The sequence below is a fragment of the Gouania willdenowi genome, chromosome 8 (genome assembly GCF_900634775.1).
Source record: "Gouania willdenowi chromosome 8, fGouWil2.1, whole genome shotgun sequence".
Classification (NCBI taxonomy): Eukaryota; Metazoa; Chordata; class Actinopteri; order Blenniiformes; family Gobiesocidae; genus Gouania; species Gouania willdenowi.
Window position 1 is genome coordinate 21,818,262 of NC_041051.1, and position 16,550 is coordinate 21,834,811.

The 16,550-nt window shown below is 39.7% G+C and overlaps 1 protein-coding gene across 3 annotated transcripts in view; it reads left to right on the forward strand.

Moving 5' to 3' along the window:
• Positions 1-16,550, forward strand: part of znf385c (zinc finger protein 385C) — a 195,058-nt gene that overhangs the window by 95,326 nt on the left and 83,182 nt on the right. Inside the window, exon 1 of one of the 3 annotated variants that reach the window (XM_028454585.1) lies at positions 14,106-14,488. The exons of the other annotated variants lie outside the window; for them this stretch is intronic. Within the exon in view, the coding sequence (XP_028310386.1) occupies positions 14,479-14,488 (10 nt within the window). The 5' untranslated portion in view covers positions 14,106-14,478. Of the gene's footprint in view, positions 1-14,105; positions 14,489-16,550 lie in introns of those variants that run through there. 3 annotated transcript variants of the gene reach the window in all.

Consider the following 16,550-nt stretch of genomic DNA (forward strand, 5'->3'; position numbering starts at 1 on the left):
GATCATGTAAGTTACCAATGCAATAAAATGCCTTGAACAACTATAAATAAATAATCTAAAACTCATATCTTATTATATGAAAGACATATTATCAGATTATAACTGACATAAAACAGACACTGTGGTTCAAGAAAAATAATAATTAATATTTCTGAGTGGAAGGTGAGTGTGGGCAACCTCAATGTGACGTTCTTTTAGTTTCATGTTTGTTCCTCGTAGCCTGGTAGCCTCTTTTCCTTTGATTTACTTTCAAACCATGTGATTTTTTAGATTATATCAGCGTAAAGTGTAATAAGAAATGTGTTGTTTTTCACTACAGCAGACGTCTCTAACCTTCGCAGCCGTCAGATTATTACGTCACCTGGTTGAAGTGCGTCTGATTGTAAAAACAAATGTGATGGCTTTTTCCTTACTCCTCTCCTAACACCTTTCCTTAACCCCGTGACGTCATTCTCGGGGTTATGGAAAAGTGGATAGGAAAGGAGATAAAAGGGACTATTCGGACGCAGCCAGTGTCTTTTCTGTGGTGAACCGTCCCAAAGTTGGCGGCTCTATAGGTTTTCTTGTCTTCGACAATGTCTTGCGCCATTTAGGCAATCTGTCTTTTGGTGCTTCTGATGATCATTGGTCAAAGTGTGCTCTAACACAGTAGTTCTCAAATGGGGGTACGTGTACCCCTAGGGGTACCCAATGGCACTACAGGGGTTACTTGAGAGAGTAGAGAGAAAAATTAACAAATGAAAGCATTAAAAATATGGTGTTTTATATTGTTTATTTTGGTTAAAAATGATAATCATTAATCACATTAAATATTACCATCAACTCACAAAACAAGATAAAAAATATACTGAATAATAAAGAGATCAGGCAAACGACAACAAAATACACAAAATGACACCAAAAACACCCACAGAGAGAAAAATACTTACTATTACCAGCAACACACAAAACAATAACGAAAACACACTAAATGGGAGAAAAACAGAGAAACATTCAAATTGATATAAGAAACAACCAAAAAACACACACACCGAGATAGAATAATTTAAATAATACCAATAACACACAAAAATGACAACAAAAACACATAAAATGATGATAGAAATTATCTTGATTTGGACATAAACTCAAAATGCAAAGAGTCAGTATTAGTCCCACATCAGGAGGGAGATGACCATAAATAATAAAAACTCATTTACAAAATGAGATACTTTAAAATCTGTGTTATCACTCATTCATTCAATCATTATGCTCTATAGTTGTTTTTTTAATTTTGTTTTATAGTATTCTGAGCAAAAAGTAGTTGGTGGACATAAAGTGGATACCTGCCTTCAAAAGTAGGAGAAAGGGGGTACTTGGGGCAAAAAAGCTTGAGAACCACTGCTCTAGCAAACTTCTAAACACTCCAACAAAACATGCTTAATCCATGAATAATATTTATTAACTGCTGCTGCTTCAAACCTCGTTATGCTTTCTGCAATGACTCATATTTGCGGTGGTGACACAGTTACGCATGCATTCACACTGGATTTACACAGTGGTGCTTGCACACTGTTGCAATGTGGTTTGTTCTCCTAAGTATGTGTGCATGTTTTCTGTGAATTTGCATGTTCGGAAAGGGGGGGGTGGTTTGTTGATTGTTTTTGCTCCAGTGGACCCCTCGCAGTCACTGCTGAGCTGTCTGAGCTTGTCAGTGTTAGGCTTCTGCAGCACCCTGATCTGCCACGACAGTCAGGCATTGAAAATGATTGGATGTAAAACCCCCAGAGCACCCATGTGACCCGGCGTCCGTGGGTGGGTGGGCGTTCTGGAGAGGGAGAAACAGGAAAGCAAAGAGAGCCAGTGCATCCATACAATAACAGGGGCAGAAGCCACTTGGCATGAAACGGACAAGATGTAAAACATCTTGACACGTACAGTACATGCAAAGCACAGACAAAGCTCAAAGCAAGGGACTTGCACGATGTTCCACAGTGATGGCCCAGGTTGGATTTGAACCAGTGACCCTACCGTTAAGCCACCACCGCCAAAAAAAACCATAAAAGCCCATCACTGTTTGTTCTCACATAATGACGTATTTCTATGCATACATTTCCAGTTTTAGTTGCTTTGTTATGAATGTTTTGTTCATGGAACTCTACAAGCCCTCTAGTCTGTCTTTTTTTAATCTAAAGGTAATGCTGAACTAGCAGATTCAACTACATTTGCCAACCCACAAACTCACCCTCAGCAGGTTTAGAAAACACTACAAGATGTTGCTGTGTCAACCTAGCTTAACACAACTACTTTAGCGGTAACACTTTACTTGAAGTTTTATACATAAGGCTGACATGACACCTGTCATTAGCATGAATCAGGTGTCATGAAGGCTGTCATTAAGTGTTGTTCGGTACCCTAACCCTTAACCCTTTGTTAACCTAATCCGGTCAGCAGGCCGTCAAACTGGGCACGGGAGAGACGGAAGTAACGCTGAAAGCGACTCATCCGAGCACAGCTCTGGTGAATCCAGAAACGGCGCCGAGGCACAAATAAAGCCAAGCCACTCTCTCGAAAATGTAGAGCCAATGAACGGGAGTCGGAGGCGGCGTGTTCAGCAAGGAACTCCAAACTTTATTCTTCATTCAACCACACTTCTCTATAGCACTCTGACATCACAGTGCACACACTGACAAAAAAAATAACTATGGGTTTTCACTACTGCATGATGTAGATCTATAGTTTCTTTTAAGTCTCTAAGTTTGATGGGTTACAATATGTTGATTGTATATGTTTTTGTTTTTTCAAAAACGAAACACATAAAGTCCTGATGTACCAAAAGTGATATACTGTATGCATGTACAGTATTTAATTTTTTTTTTTTTTTAATGTGTCAAAAGGTCCAATAAAGACTTAAAATTTGAATTTTCTGCCAAGTATTTAATGGTTCAGGCTTTAAAGAGTTAGGTTTCTCTTGTTCTTTTATAGCGCCTTAAAGCATTAGACTGGTTGTACCACCTACCAATGTCACCACCTGGGGGTTTGTTGGATTTATTTTGGAATTTTTTATTGCTATTGCAGCAACACACCAAGGTGTAAAATACACCTGTGACACAACGAGCTAAACACAGCTCACATTTACTGTTAATGGGGGAACGATCTGACACTTGGTTTATTCTGCTTAGCAATAAAAGCTTTTTATTATTCCTGGGTTTTGGTTTTGTTTTCTACGTTGCTATTTTATTGTCTTGATTTAAGTTTGGTTTTATTGGTCTCATGTGAGATTAATGTCTAGAATCCCTAATTTTAGTAGATTTTCCGTTTGGTTTTGAGTTAGCTTCTGTTTGCCCTTAGTCTACTGTAGTTATTTTCTGTCACTGTCTGTGGGTCAGTCGGCTAGGCTCACTCCCTGGGTTTTATTCCTCCCTGGAGGTCTATACCCAGTTGGATTATGGGTCAGGAGGGGCTGTAACTGGGTCCCAGTCGGGTCTAGGTTGACAGGTAGAACATACACTATTCATTTACAGGGATTTTCCAAGGATTAGATCCTTGTCTTTCACTTTTACGAGTCGTTTTAACGGATTTTCCAGGCTAGCTGTCATACTTTCAGAAGAAAGTGAAACAGCTTTTGTTTCCACTGGTTTTTCTTTGGCTAATCACATATTTTAGATTAAGTCACTTTGGTCCTATTTTCACTGTCAATCTCCTTTCATTATATCAAACCACATCTCAAAGCAACCTGCAGTAGTTTCTACTCTTTCCATCTTTTATAAGACGGTTTCCTGCTGCACTGTCGCATTAGATACATTTAAAAAAATGTCAAGAGGTTCCTTTGTGTAGCCAAACCATGTCACCACTTAATGTCACTCTATGTTGGTTTAGAGTGTTAAAGGATTTCCTCCACACAAACCCTTGTGGTTTATGACCAATTTCCTTAATATCATCCTAATATTAAGTAGCCTAAAATAGCCGTTTCCAATCGACTGACTTGCTATAAAGAATCAGAGGTGGACCATGTACAATTTTACACCTTGCTCAGTGTGAGGCTGGATCCACATTTCATAATGCAGGGATCTTTGTTTACACCTATTTGTATTGAACAAAGCAGCATTGTTTCTCTGCAATGATTTTTTTCTCTATCTGACTCAACAAGCACATGAGTATTCAGCTGTCACATTGGATTATTCATTGAACCCAAAGAGTCACATTATTTAGATATAAGCATTACAAAAAATACAAATATTCTCTTTGTTACTATGTGTATTGCATTTGGTGTGTGCTTTTCCAAAAAATAACCAAAACATGCACTCTTACAACAGAGGTCAATAGTTGGTTTGTCTTTAACCGCAGTGATCATCTTGAATAAATACAAGCTGAGTGATGATAATTCTCAGGCCTTTTGTTGCTGTTTTAGTGAATACAAACACAATGTGTGGAAATTCGATGCTTGTTTATTTCCATTATTGTTCATTATAAGCCATGAACCACTCAGTAGGTTTGTGAATACAAGCATTCCTACTACAATAAAAGGCAGCGGAGAGAGAATAGTAATGCACTGCCTGGAGCGACTTCATTAATGAAAAGATTGAATTTCAGTCCACTGCGCCATTTATGTGTCCTTGTAAGTCACTAAAAGGCAACACTCTTTTATTGACTGTCAGTCAACTGGTTTTCACACTCGTGTTTTTCACGTTGACTTGTGTGGGGGCTGTGCAATAACCTGACAGTAGAGAGTTAGCCTGCAAAAGCCAATGAATGTATGCAAAGACTGAACTCACACAAAAGAACTCTCTCTTAGTAGATTTTAAATGTATACTCCCTGTAATTACAGTTGGGTGCAACAGGGTACCAATTAGGATATAAAAAGTCCAGTCAAGCCATTTTTATTCAACACACAGCACTAATCTGATGGGCTAAACAGGATGGAGAATTAAATACAGAAGACTTTTATTTTAACACACTGACTTAAACATTAGAATTGTACTCTTAAATATTCATCCATCCAGCTCTCTTCTTCTACTTATCTGAAGCCGGGTCACGAAGGCAGCAGTCTCAGCAGAGATTCCCAGACCCACCTGACCCCGGACACTTCCTCCTGCTCTTCAGTGGAGATCCCATTATGTTCCCAGGCCTGGCAAGTGAAGTAGTTTCTCCAGCGTGTGTCGTGGATCTTCCTCTGGTCCTCCTCCTGGTGGGACATTTCCCGAACACCTCCCCAGGGTGGTGGCCGAGGGCATCCGAAACAGATGTTCAGGCCACCTCAGCTGGCTCCACTCGTGTAGAGGAGCGGTAGCTCTACTCCGAGCTTCTCCCATTTGACAAAGATTCTCACCCTATCTCTGAAGATCTTGTTCTTTCAGTCGGGACCCAAAGTTCATGACCATTGGTGCGGGTAGGACAATAGATTGACTGGTAATTTGATTCGCTATTCAACTTTGCATCAATCCGTCTGTCAATCACACATTCCATATTTCCCTCATTCATTAACAAGAGCCTAATATACTAAAACCCTGCCACTTGAGGCAGAAACTGTCATCTGACCTGAAGGGGGCAAACCAACTTTATCCATTCGAGAACCATGGCTTCAGATTTGGATATGCTGATATATCATCTCAGTCGCTTCACACGTGGCTGCAAACCACTCCAATGCATGTTAAAAGGTCTTGCATTTCAGCAAAGATGATAGCATGTCGTCCCCAAACCAGACACTCTCCAGTTCTTAGTTGCACCTACAAATTCTGTCCATAAAAATATTTAACTGAAGTGGTGACAAAGGGCAGCCTTGCCGGAGTCCAAATTGTACTGGGAACAGGTCTAACTTACTGCCATGAATGTAAACCAAGCTCTTGCTCCAGTCATACAGACAGTACAACCTTAGCAAAGATCCTCAAACACCAAACTCCAGGAACACCTCCCACAAGATGCCACACGGGACACATGTGAATGCCTTCTCCAAGTCCACGAGACACATTTGGACTGGTTCGGCAAACTCCCCTGAATTCTCAAGTGTTCCCCAAATAGAACGGAAACCCCACCGTTCCTCTTGAACCTGAGGTGCAACCATCGACTGGATTCTCATCTCCAGTACTCTGGAATGGACTTTCCCAGGGAAGCTAAGGCTGTGATCCACTTTGGGAATACATCCTCTGGTCCCTCTTCTTAAATAGGGACCACTACCCAAGACTGCTAGTCCAACGACACTGTCCCTGACTGTCGCAATGCGCGTTGTCCCTTCAAGTAAAACAATAAAAAATAGATGGAATAAATATTTTTGCTTTCAGGAACAACCTAGTTTAAATAATATTAATTGTCACGAATGTTGCAATTGTTCAAAACACAGCTGGCTCACTCTCCAGTGATATTGATCTATGGGTCTATTGTGCACAATACATGTGCTCATTTTCTCTGTGAAGTGCAATTTTCCCTTACTGCCAAATAACACATATAATGGGAACCTAGAGTCTGTATATTGTGGACCTATGCTGCCAGCATACTGCCTTACATAGAGTCCTATGAAACTAAACAGGATATGTTGGTCTGATGGGTAAATGGATGGATGGTAGTATCTCCAATTGTATGTCATGAAATCTTTATTTATAGGGATAAGACCTTTGAATGATTTTGATATTAAATTTTGTCTATAAGTGTAACACAAATATTAAAACCAAACATAAACGTTTTTGGCTAAGAGAAATAATAAAGCCCTACCCGTCAGCTACTAAATCTTCTAACTGAACCTTTTTTCCACCAGTGAAAATCTGTCTCTCTCTAACAATTTTTTCCAAACTCCTGCTTTCTTTATTGCCCTCACTCCCTTTATACACTGTATTTCCCATTTCATTAATCTTCCAAACTTTCTGCTAGAAAGTGGCAGTTATTCCTTGTCACTGTTAGTTACAAAAAGGATCTCCCTTCTTGAGCGAGACATTCAGCTACTCTGATAAATTTGTGTGTTTGACAACATTTCCTCTTGTATTTTCTATTTCACTTGAAGCAGGTTGCAGAATCAGGATTCCCACTATCCTTTTATTCCCTCTTATTCAACCATTTTCTTCACAATGTGATGTTGTTTACTTTTCCTTACGCACTCGTCTTCCTCCTTCATCTTCCTTCTGTGATTCCAGCCAAGGTAACAAACTTATTGAGGATTTATTTATGATAAGGAGCGTGCACATATACACACGCAAACATACATGCGCGCGTGCTGTTTCTCTTTCTGTGTGTCCGTCTGTGAAACTACATGCATACTAGCTAATGGTAATTAAGGCTTCTTTACTTTTGCTGTATTGGGATGGCATGTGCACAACTGAAACAACACTGGGACACACCTTTTTTGTAGGGTCATGCTGCCATGACTATAATCCTCCTCTGATTTAACCCATTAGCTCCTGATATTTGACACAGTGAATCCTTTTTTGACAACAGAGGACATAATGTCAAAAATCATTGGTTAAAAAGTCAAGGAGTGGCCGGATTAAGCCTTGCTCGTTTGGCAGGAAGGTTCCCTGCCAAAAGAGGGCCCATATTAAGCTAAATCAACTTTTCTGTGCTTTAAACATCATAAAAGTGCTATTTAGGCTTCATACACATGCCCAAAGTGTTTTTTTTTTTCATTGATTCCCTCAATCATTAGTTAGAGGGTGATTTGCTCCTTTCTTACTGCAGGGTGGTGAGCCCAAACACCTCGCTCCAATTTGATGACACGTTCCCACTTTGATGATGAATTTGACGCGGCACTGAGCTGGAGAAGCCGCGCCTCCACAAAGCTCTCTGCCGTGATTGACATGTAAACAGGCACGCCCACAAAGGTGAGCATTTCAGCGTCCTTCGCGCAGTGCTATGTATGTATTTTCTACAGTCTATGTATGTACCGGCGAACGCCCCGCCCCCACGCTCTGTCTCATGTTTAGAAAGCAGCATGAGCTCGGCTACAGAGTGGGTGGGAGGAGGGCGGGCCGTCCTCTGGCCTCACGTCACTGTCGGGGAGGAGGAAGTCAGTGTCCCGTCTATAGACACGCCCACTCATGAATATGCATAAGTTGACCGCAAATCAGCCCGTTTGTGTAGAGTTGCTCAGAAAGTGACTTTTCAGAGGCTAAAACTCTGGAAAACAGGCGAGTTTGGGAAAATAAACTCAGTTCTTAGAACAAATGGAGATGGGTGAAAAATAGCATGACATGGGACCTTTAAGGATCTCTCTTCAAAGATGAATACATTTGTGTTGGGTTATTTTGGGTGCTAGCATTCATGAGACTAATATAACTGCTGACCTTTTGTTTTTCAGACTGTTGGAGTTGAGCTCAGTTGTACAGGATGTCTTGGTGATGCACATAAGCAATGTCGCATTTCTGTATTTCTTCTTCTGATAAGACAGATGATCAGCGATTTCTCATGAGACTCATGATACACTTCACGAGGTAAAGCAGGTGCAGGAGAAGATGATGGATTGACCAATAAATAAGTTTAATTTATTTATTTTTCTGTTTTAGCTAAAAGACTGTTTCCATGTGGTCTCGCAATTTTATTTACATCCACACACATCAATAGCAACAGAGCTGTATTGAAAAGAGCTTATTATTCTGTAGATTTTCTCAACGAAACAAAACTCAGACACTGAAAATTTTATTTTTTGTGAAGACAATCACAAAAATGTTACATTTACACTAAATTCTTCTACTTAAACAAACACACAGACCTAATTTTTCAGAAAATAACATACCATATTCGATACTAGGAACAGAAATAAATGTCAAAATGCTCCATATTAGATTAAAATATTTGTTTAGGTATTCAAGTTAAGACTTCTGGGGTCCATAATACAAAGTTAATAAGTTACCATTAACAGAACTGTCATCTTGGCTAGTTGTTCTAAAAACATTTTTGACAGTTTTTGCACAAAGCAGTGCAGTTAAGGTTTGAGAGCTGCATGAACACTGTTTAGTAACTACTGCTAATGAGCTTCAGTTCATATCTAAAATCAGGATCTTTTATCATTCAATGAATGGAATAGCTGGAAGTTATGCACATGAGAGCCAAAGCCATAGCATCCTGGTAAGAGCCAGTGTTTTTGGTATTTCTTGAAATCCATCAGAGGCAAAATATGAACGATATCGTAGCATAAGGCATGTTGCAACGGACTATTTTCTTGTTGACTACACTGATATTTCTACCTTGTCTAATAGACTATTTCACTAGTTTATATTTTTCTAAAACAGTTCCTTTTGAGCCCAAATTAAGCTACTCTGGCAAAACACTAAAAATATTGTGCAATTAAATAACAATCTGAAAACTTGGTGCACTTGTTACGTCTCAATATCAGTAGTTGACTTTGTCTGTCGTAGAATACCTGCTCTTTTTCTGTGAACCCTTTCGAACACGAGGGAAGGTAGTGTGTGATGGTTTCCAGTTTATTGTATTCACTGTCCAATGTGTGAATGATCAGCAGCATGGCCTTTCCCTCTCGCCCGCCCTTTGAGCAATATCCACTCTTTGACAATTTTTCTGAAAGTGTCCCATCTCTGTCCTCATTTTGAGTAACAATGCAGTGAGTCAAAGTACAGTATGCATGCAACAAGCAGTATCTTCATCTTTATCTGGTGACACACCCTGCCTTTCACAACAGGGCACCGATATTTTTGTTTACACACAAACCAACCCAATGATGCGATATGCAGTGATCACGTTGAGCTGATTGGTCAGAAAAAAGTTAGCTGAGCTTCACAATCGTGTAATTACTCAAAAACTGTAGGATTTTTTCATGTGGAAACTTTCCGTACGCATAGTGCTTTGATATATTTTCAGAATATCGAAAGAGATTTTATTACCCATAATGTTGGAACAAAATGTCACAATAGAAAAGCTAGCTTTTATGCTTCAAGATTGACTCTCTCTGACAAACAAACTTTCCTTAACGTTGACGTAGCTACCTTCAATCATTATAATAAGACCCAGCACGTTACTATTATTTGTTTATTTTTAAATTATTTCAGCTTCTCATGGTCAACTTCTCGGTGCTTGTCCATGCCCCTTGTCAGTCTTTCTGTCATTTAGTTAGTTGTTCTGTCAGTCAGGTAGCTATCTTGGCCGTCATGCTCCCATAGTGTTCTCTTTCACTTCTGTGCAATTTATTTATTTGTCAGAGTACCAGTGTGACAGATTTTTGGCAGTAGGAGAACAACAACGAAGGAGAAATCTGTTTTTAGAAGAAGCAAATTGACAGTGGGAATAAGAATGAGATGGACGGAGAAGGGTCAGTTTGGCGTGTCAGACTTTCGAAGAGGAAAGGTTATGTGGGGTGAAATTTCTCAGTCGATTGAGATTTTGTTTTCACTGATATAAAGAATGATGTGAAGGATACAGTCATAGGAGAAAGTGACTGTAGGTGTGAGTGTGTGGTGGTCTGTTGAAAGTGTTTGATAAAGAGACATAGCTGGATATGGTCTATCTGCTGAATATCATTTTCTCTTCAAGTGTGAGCATCCTCCTCAGTTATAATGAAGCTTTAATTGAGTAAGATACAAACAGTGAGGTTAGCATTTGCTTTTACTCATTGAAAAATCCATCTGTCGCTCATTTAAGAGAATTTTACTATGGATGGTGCAATGTGCGTCTTAGAACGCATTAACTATTGAGTGCAGGTGTCATTTGCTAGTTTTGGGTTGGACTGTCCCAGGCTTCCGCTGGATTAATAAGACATGCTATTAACTGGTTTGCATGTGTCTGAATGACGAGGCACGTTCTTTATGCCCTGCCAATGATGAGGTACTGTATAAGGCATCCAATCCAAGGTTTTGTTGGGTTATTTTCTTCAAAAGTCGAACCCGGCGACTACATAGTAATTCCCATTGCTTTCACAAAAACGACATATTTCTCCAGCCAAAGCCCAATGTTTCATGGTTTCATTTAATTTGCATTAACGATTTGAGTCGTATGTGTCATGGGTTACATTCTCATCTTGTCTGAAAATTATGAACATCAATAATTGAGTCACGTTCATCTCACTTTTGTATGCTTGCTACATAGTGGAATAGAGAACAGAAACAATACCGAAACATATTGACTGGACTGGATCACTCACACGCTGTAAATGAACTCTATATCTGCACCATTTAGACTTAATAGGATTGATTCCTCTGGGCTGGTTCATGGAAATACCAACTTTGTGCTTTGTGCCTTTTAGATGCTCATTGATTGTACGGTTTAACAGATGTCACATGGTTTAAGTTGGGCTACATCACTATCACCCTCTGTGGTGACGGTCACTATCTCCATATTTAATGCCTCATCTCTCTCTCTCTCTTCCTCCATCACCTATCATCCTTTTTTCTCCCTGCCTCTCTCTAACCTCCACCCATCCTGAACCCTTCCATTACGCTATGATGACACTTCCACGCTACAGAACTCACACTCTGCATCATAATCATGGGCTTCTTACACCTTCTGTAGTTTGTGCCTCACGTGTCTACAAAGAAAATGCACAATGCAGACAAAGATTCACAGTAGCACACAAAATATAAGCTTAAATGTTGATTAGTTTCACTGATGTATTCATCTCCACTCTTCTAATTTAAGATTATAGCCTTAATTTATGAAATTGGCCATCACTTCAACACATTAAACTGACCAATGAAGGAACGTATTATTTATTTATTGCATTAAATTGCAGACTTATAAGACTTTTCAGTTTTAATCAGAGGTCCAGCGATATGTTAGTTTAATGAGCGCTGAAGTTATTTAGCGACTGAATGGTACCTTTTGAATGTAACCTTCTGTAGCCAGCATATTGGAATTAATACATATATTTCCTATATGCTGGCTACAGGAGTTTATATTTAAACTGTTTCATCTTCGATTGGACTTGTATTTGCTTAGTTGGTCTTGGTTTTATGTAGGTACCTCTTAACCCCCCCCCTTTTTTTTTCATTTAAATTTCATTATGTTTTTCAAGGCTGGATCAGCAGCTTAACTAATATTTGAAAGTCTCATCATGAAAGTATCATGTATTGTATTGTGAACTTAGTGTATCGTAAGCCTTTCAACCTTGGAGTAAATGAAGATGTTCTATACAAAGAACTTGTTATTTTTTATTATTTTTTTGCTTACAAAATGTGATGGTCGATCAGGTTTTAAGTTTTTAATGCTTTCTGGAATTCATTTATTACCAAATAAAATAAAAAAGAGGTTGCTATCGGAAAAAATTCAGAAAAATACAAATATAATTTGATAAAAAATAAGACTTTTTTTTTTGCGACTCGACTTTAAAAAAATAAGTTTAGATAAAGTCAACAAATTCTGTCATGATGAATTAATTATATATTTGTTTTTATCGCAAATAGTGGATGAAACACCAAAAAATTAAAAATCCTTACAGAATTTGTTTCAACGATTAAGTAATGAGGAGTAGGGCTGGGCGATATATCGAGATTCAAGCTATATCGCATTTTCTATTTTTGCCAATATAGAAAATTACAATATCGCCTATATTGATATTTATATTTTTTTATGTCTTGTTTTAAAACACATATTTTATGAGTCGCTGCTTTCACTACTTCTCAGAACAGCATTAAAAAGCTCAGTTAGATGGATTACTGAGTGCATCCTAACCTAGACCTTTATCTAAATAAGCCACGCTACAGAACTCACTCACACGTGCTGTCCAAAAGTGGCACATATTGTGCAGCTGTCTGCTAATAAATGTGCCTGTGTGACATTTTTCATCAGCATATTTAACGCTGAATTGTCTTTTTGGTCAGACTTTTTTTTTTTTCAATTTGAAATGTGAATTGAAAAAAAATATTGAGATATGAGTTTCGGTTCATATCACCCAGCCCTAATGATGAGTAAGGCGTATCATTTATGTCCATAGTAACAAATAGGCCAGAACAAAGCGTGTTGGCCAATGATGACTGATGTGTAGCTTGGAGCCTTGCCTGAGTTTCTAATATGACTAACTCATGGCGTGCCAGCCTGCAGGCTGATGCCTGATGGCATGAAGCTGGGACAGCCCAGCCCAGCCCAGCTGCCCCCGTGTCCTTCACTCTCTTCACCCACAGGGAGTGTGTGCAAGTCCACTCAGATCAGAGGGAAAGGTAGATCTCATGTCGTGCGGCGCGTGCTGTCTGAGGCCAAATGAGTGTTTTAAAGAGGAAATCTCCATCAGCAATGGGATCACTACAGATGCTCTCTGTTGCTTTCACACTGGGCATTTTAACCACAGCACACCAAGAAGAAGCATCGTATCATGATTAGTGATGTGCAAGTGTGAAGTCGGGTGGTTTAAATAGACAATAGAGACAAATAATGAGCCCTTGATTTATTTATTTTTAGCACTGCAGTGGATGCCAAACACAAGTGAAACACATTTAGAGGCCCTGTCTGACAGTGATGGCAAGAACACGGCAGCAACAACAAGCATTTCTGCCAAATCAGCGCGTGTGTATAAAAATGGAAATAGGGAACAATAAATGGTAAGACTCAAGAGAAAAAGAAAAAGGTAGGGGGGACAAGTAAAGACATACATATTTGGGAAAATGGTGAGACAGCAGACTGAGGAGGGTAGGAGGAAAAAGCAAAGAGGGAGCAATTTAATCGTGTAATTAAGTTCTTGATATAGAAGCCTTGGAGATGTGCTTTGGCATTTCTCCAGGAGAACTTGCCCCCATGGCTCTTCAACCCGCATTCCATGCTCCAACACACACCAGACGAATAAACAGAAATTTACTACGAGCATGTCGTTGGAGCCAATTCTAAATCCCTGATCATGTGTCAGCTTCGCCGAGTGATGCATCGACAAGAAGAGACACAAAGGAAGAGAGGAGTGTTGGTGAGGAACCATCACTCACACTGTCGTGCGCACAAGGCAGTCCGCCTTGACAAGTGCACACAAATCACCCTTTACAGAGCACAAATGCAAACCTGTCTGGGAAAATGTTCCTTTCTCTCCCTTTGTGTTGACTCTGCGCCTGACATGCCTTCATGCAGCGCCTCCCTTTCTTTCTTTTGCTTAGTGTTGACCTGTGAAGTTGGACATGAGTGATAATGGTGTTCCGAGGGTGTGCAGGTATGAAATGTGGGGAGAGGAAAACTGCTCGTTTATTTCAAGTGTATGTCAGTTTGGAGCAGCTCAGTGAGAGGAGGAGAGAAGAAGTAGGACCGTGCAGAGAGAGGGAGAGAGAGGGAGGGAGAGAGAGAGAGGGGATTTCACCAAGACTCTCAGCTTGTGTGCACTTGCAGTACCCAGGCCGTGCGCGAGGATCGTAAAAAAAGAAGAAGAAGAAGAAGAAGAAGGGTAAAAAAAAAAAAAAAGATCTGCGCGCATCTGGGATTGTGGTGTGAGTTTTCTCGAGGAGAACAGGATACATTAATAACACGTTGAGTCACACACACGAGTCTCCAGTTTGCACTCGCACATCGTGGCGCGCCTCCTCTCTCTGGGGATCGAAGTGCGTAAAACTGAAGCATTACGCAGAGTTGAAGACGCGCGGATCCGGAGCTGGAGGCAGGATGCTGATCGGTGAGTGTGTGACACCTTCACCGTTTCCAATGTTTAGACGCTCTACGCGTAAAAATGAACAATACAGCCAGACATAATGTTGTATTTGGTGAGGCTATTGGGGTGATTCAAAAATACGTGCCTAAATGCATCTGAATCGTGCGCATTCATGGGACTATATTCGGAGATGGGTTGCCTTTTATTTGCTCGTGGCATTTTTTTGTGATGCGTCAAAGTCATATGAAGCTTTATGTATTTCTTTTAAAACACGCGTGGAGTTGCCGACACCTCCTGCCTTCAATAACCAACCGACGTGGAAGTTTGCTTCCATATCGGTCATATAAAATGGATTTTTATTATCTATTAGATTTGTTTTAACTGATGAAAGTCTAAAGGTAGAAAATATTGTGCTCCCCCAAAAGAAGCCTGATAAATACATATTATCACACACGCGAGCTCGATTTATAGAATAATTTAAAACAATTGTAGGCAATTCAAGAGTAAAAATACATTGTTGGGTTTTTTTTTTTGTTTTTTTTTTTGCACGTCTAGTGCTTTTCAAAATAAAATAGAACAGAAACACTGATCTAACTTGGTAGAGAAAGTGATGTTTGGGAAAGAAAAACAAACTAACAAATACACTTAGCTTTAAGTGTCAAATCTGACTCAGTGGTTTTAGAATTTAAATGATCTATTTGCTATTACAGATTCTATATAGATAGATCAGTCATTGTTCCAGGCGACTCATCAGTCATCCATACTTCTTGAATATAGATAGAGGAAGATAATTACCTGTCTACTACATGGGATCAACTTTAACAAACCTAATGAACATGGCTCCTGACAAACTAATTGGGCGCCAGGCTAGGGTTGAACTATTTCCTCTCCACAAAAACCATGCAATAAGCAGTTTTGCCCTTGACGGATGTGTCTTCCAAAGACCATCAAGTAGTTTGATGTAATTCCATGGATTTTGAGCTAATAGTCTTTTTCAAACATCTGAAGGTTTCAAGCTCATATGCACAAGACGTTTGGATGTGATGGATTTTGCAATGAGTGAGATTGCGTGGTGCTTTGAGATTTCAGCGTGCCTAAAATGGCTTCGGTGCATTGGCAAATGACTCGTGCAAATGGATGCCACATTACCATTTTTCCATGGAATTGCTTTACCCCAAAAATCAAGGTTTGAATACCACATAGGATCCCAAAAGCTATGATGTTTTGACTAAAATGTGGCCTAACTCCACCTCATATTAATGCTCCTCCCTTCCTTTCTTTTTAGACGACTGCACCGTAAATACACTCACGTCATGGAGCCCTAAACACTCCGACCTTTGCTCTGCACTGATCTCACCTCAGCCATTGTTTCATTTTAAAAGCTCTTTTGGGGTGCCACATGTGTGCTAGTGACCTATAGCATGCAGTTCCAGATAAGAGCCCCGTCTGGATGATTTCTGATATTGTTCACCATGCTGTTGGCTCCTTAGCTACAGCGCGCTGTCCCTAATCAGTGTTATATTGAAGACTCTAAGAGCAACAGATCTGGTATTGTTGTGGTTGTGACTGCATCTTACTTTACTCGTGCATTTACAGCACCGCTGCTGTCCAGCCATGTGGGGCGACAGGTTGCAAGGCAGTGGGGGGACTGATTAGAGGCTAGTTCCTGTGGGAGTGGGCAACTATAATTGCTCTTCCCCTCCTTTTTCATCTGCAGGGTTTTTTAGGCAAGGGGGGTGGGAATTCATGGGAAGGAAGGCTAATCTGTGCTAAACTGGGCCCCAAGAATGATCAAGGGTAATTATGTGGGCTAGGATTACCGTCTGTGAGCTCTTAGGGAGGTCCGCCATGCACCCTAAGAGCAGAATAATGATACTAACAAAATGTGAAATGTATTTTTATGAATCTGTATTTGTTATTAGGGCTGGACAATATATTATGATTCAAGATATATATGAGTTTTATTTTATTTTGGCGATATAGAAAATGACAGTATTGTTGATATAAAATAACAGTCAGTGTCCTTCTTTACAATTTTTCCATATTTTGGAGAAGTATATTTTACAAATTATTTTGTATTAAATTA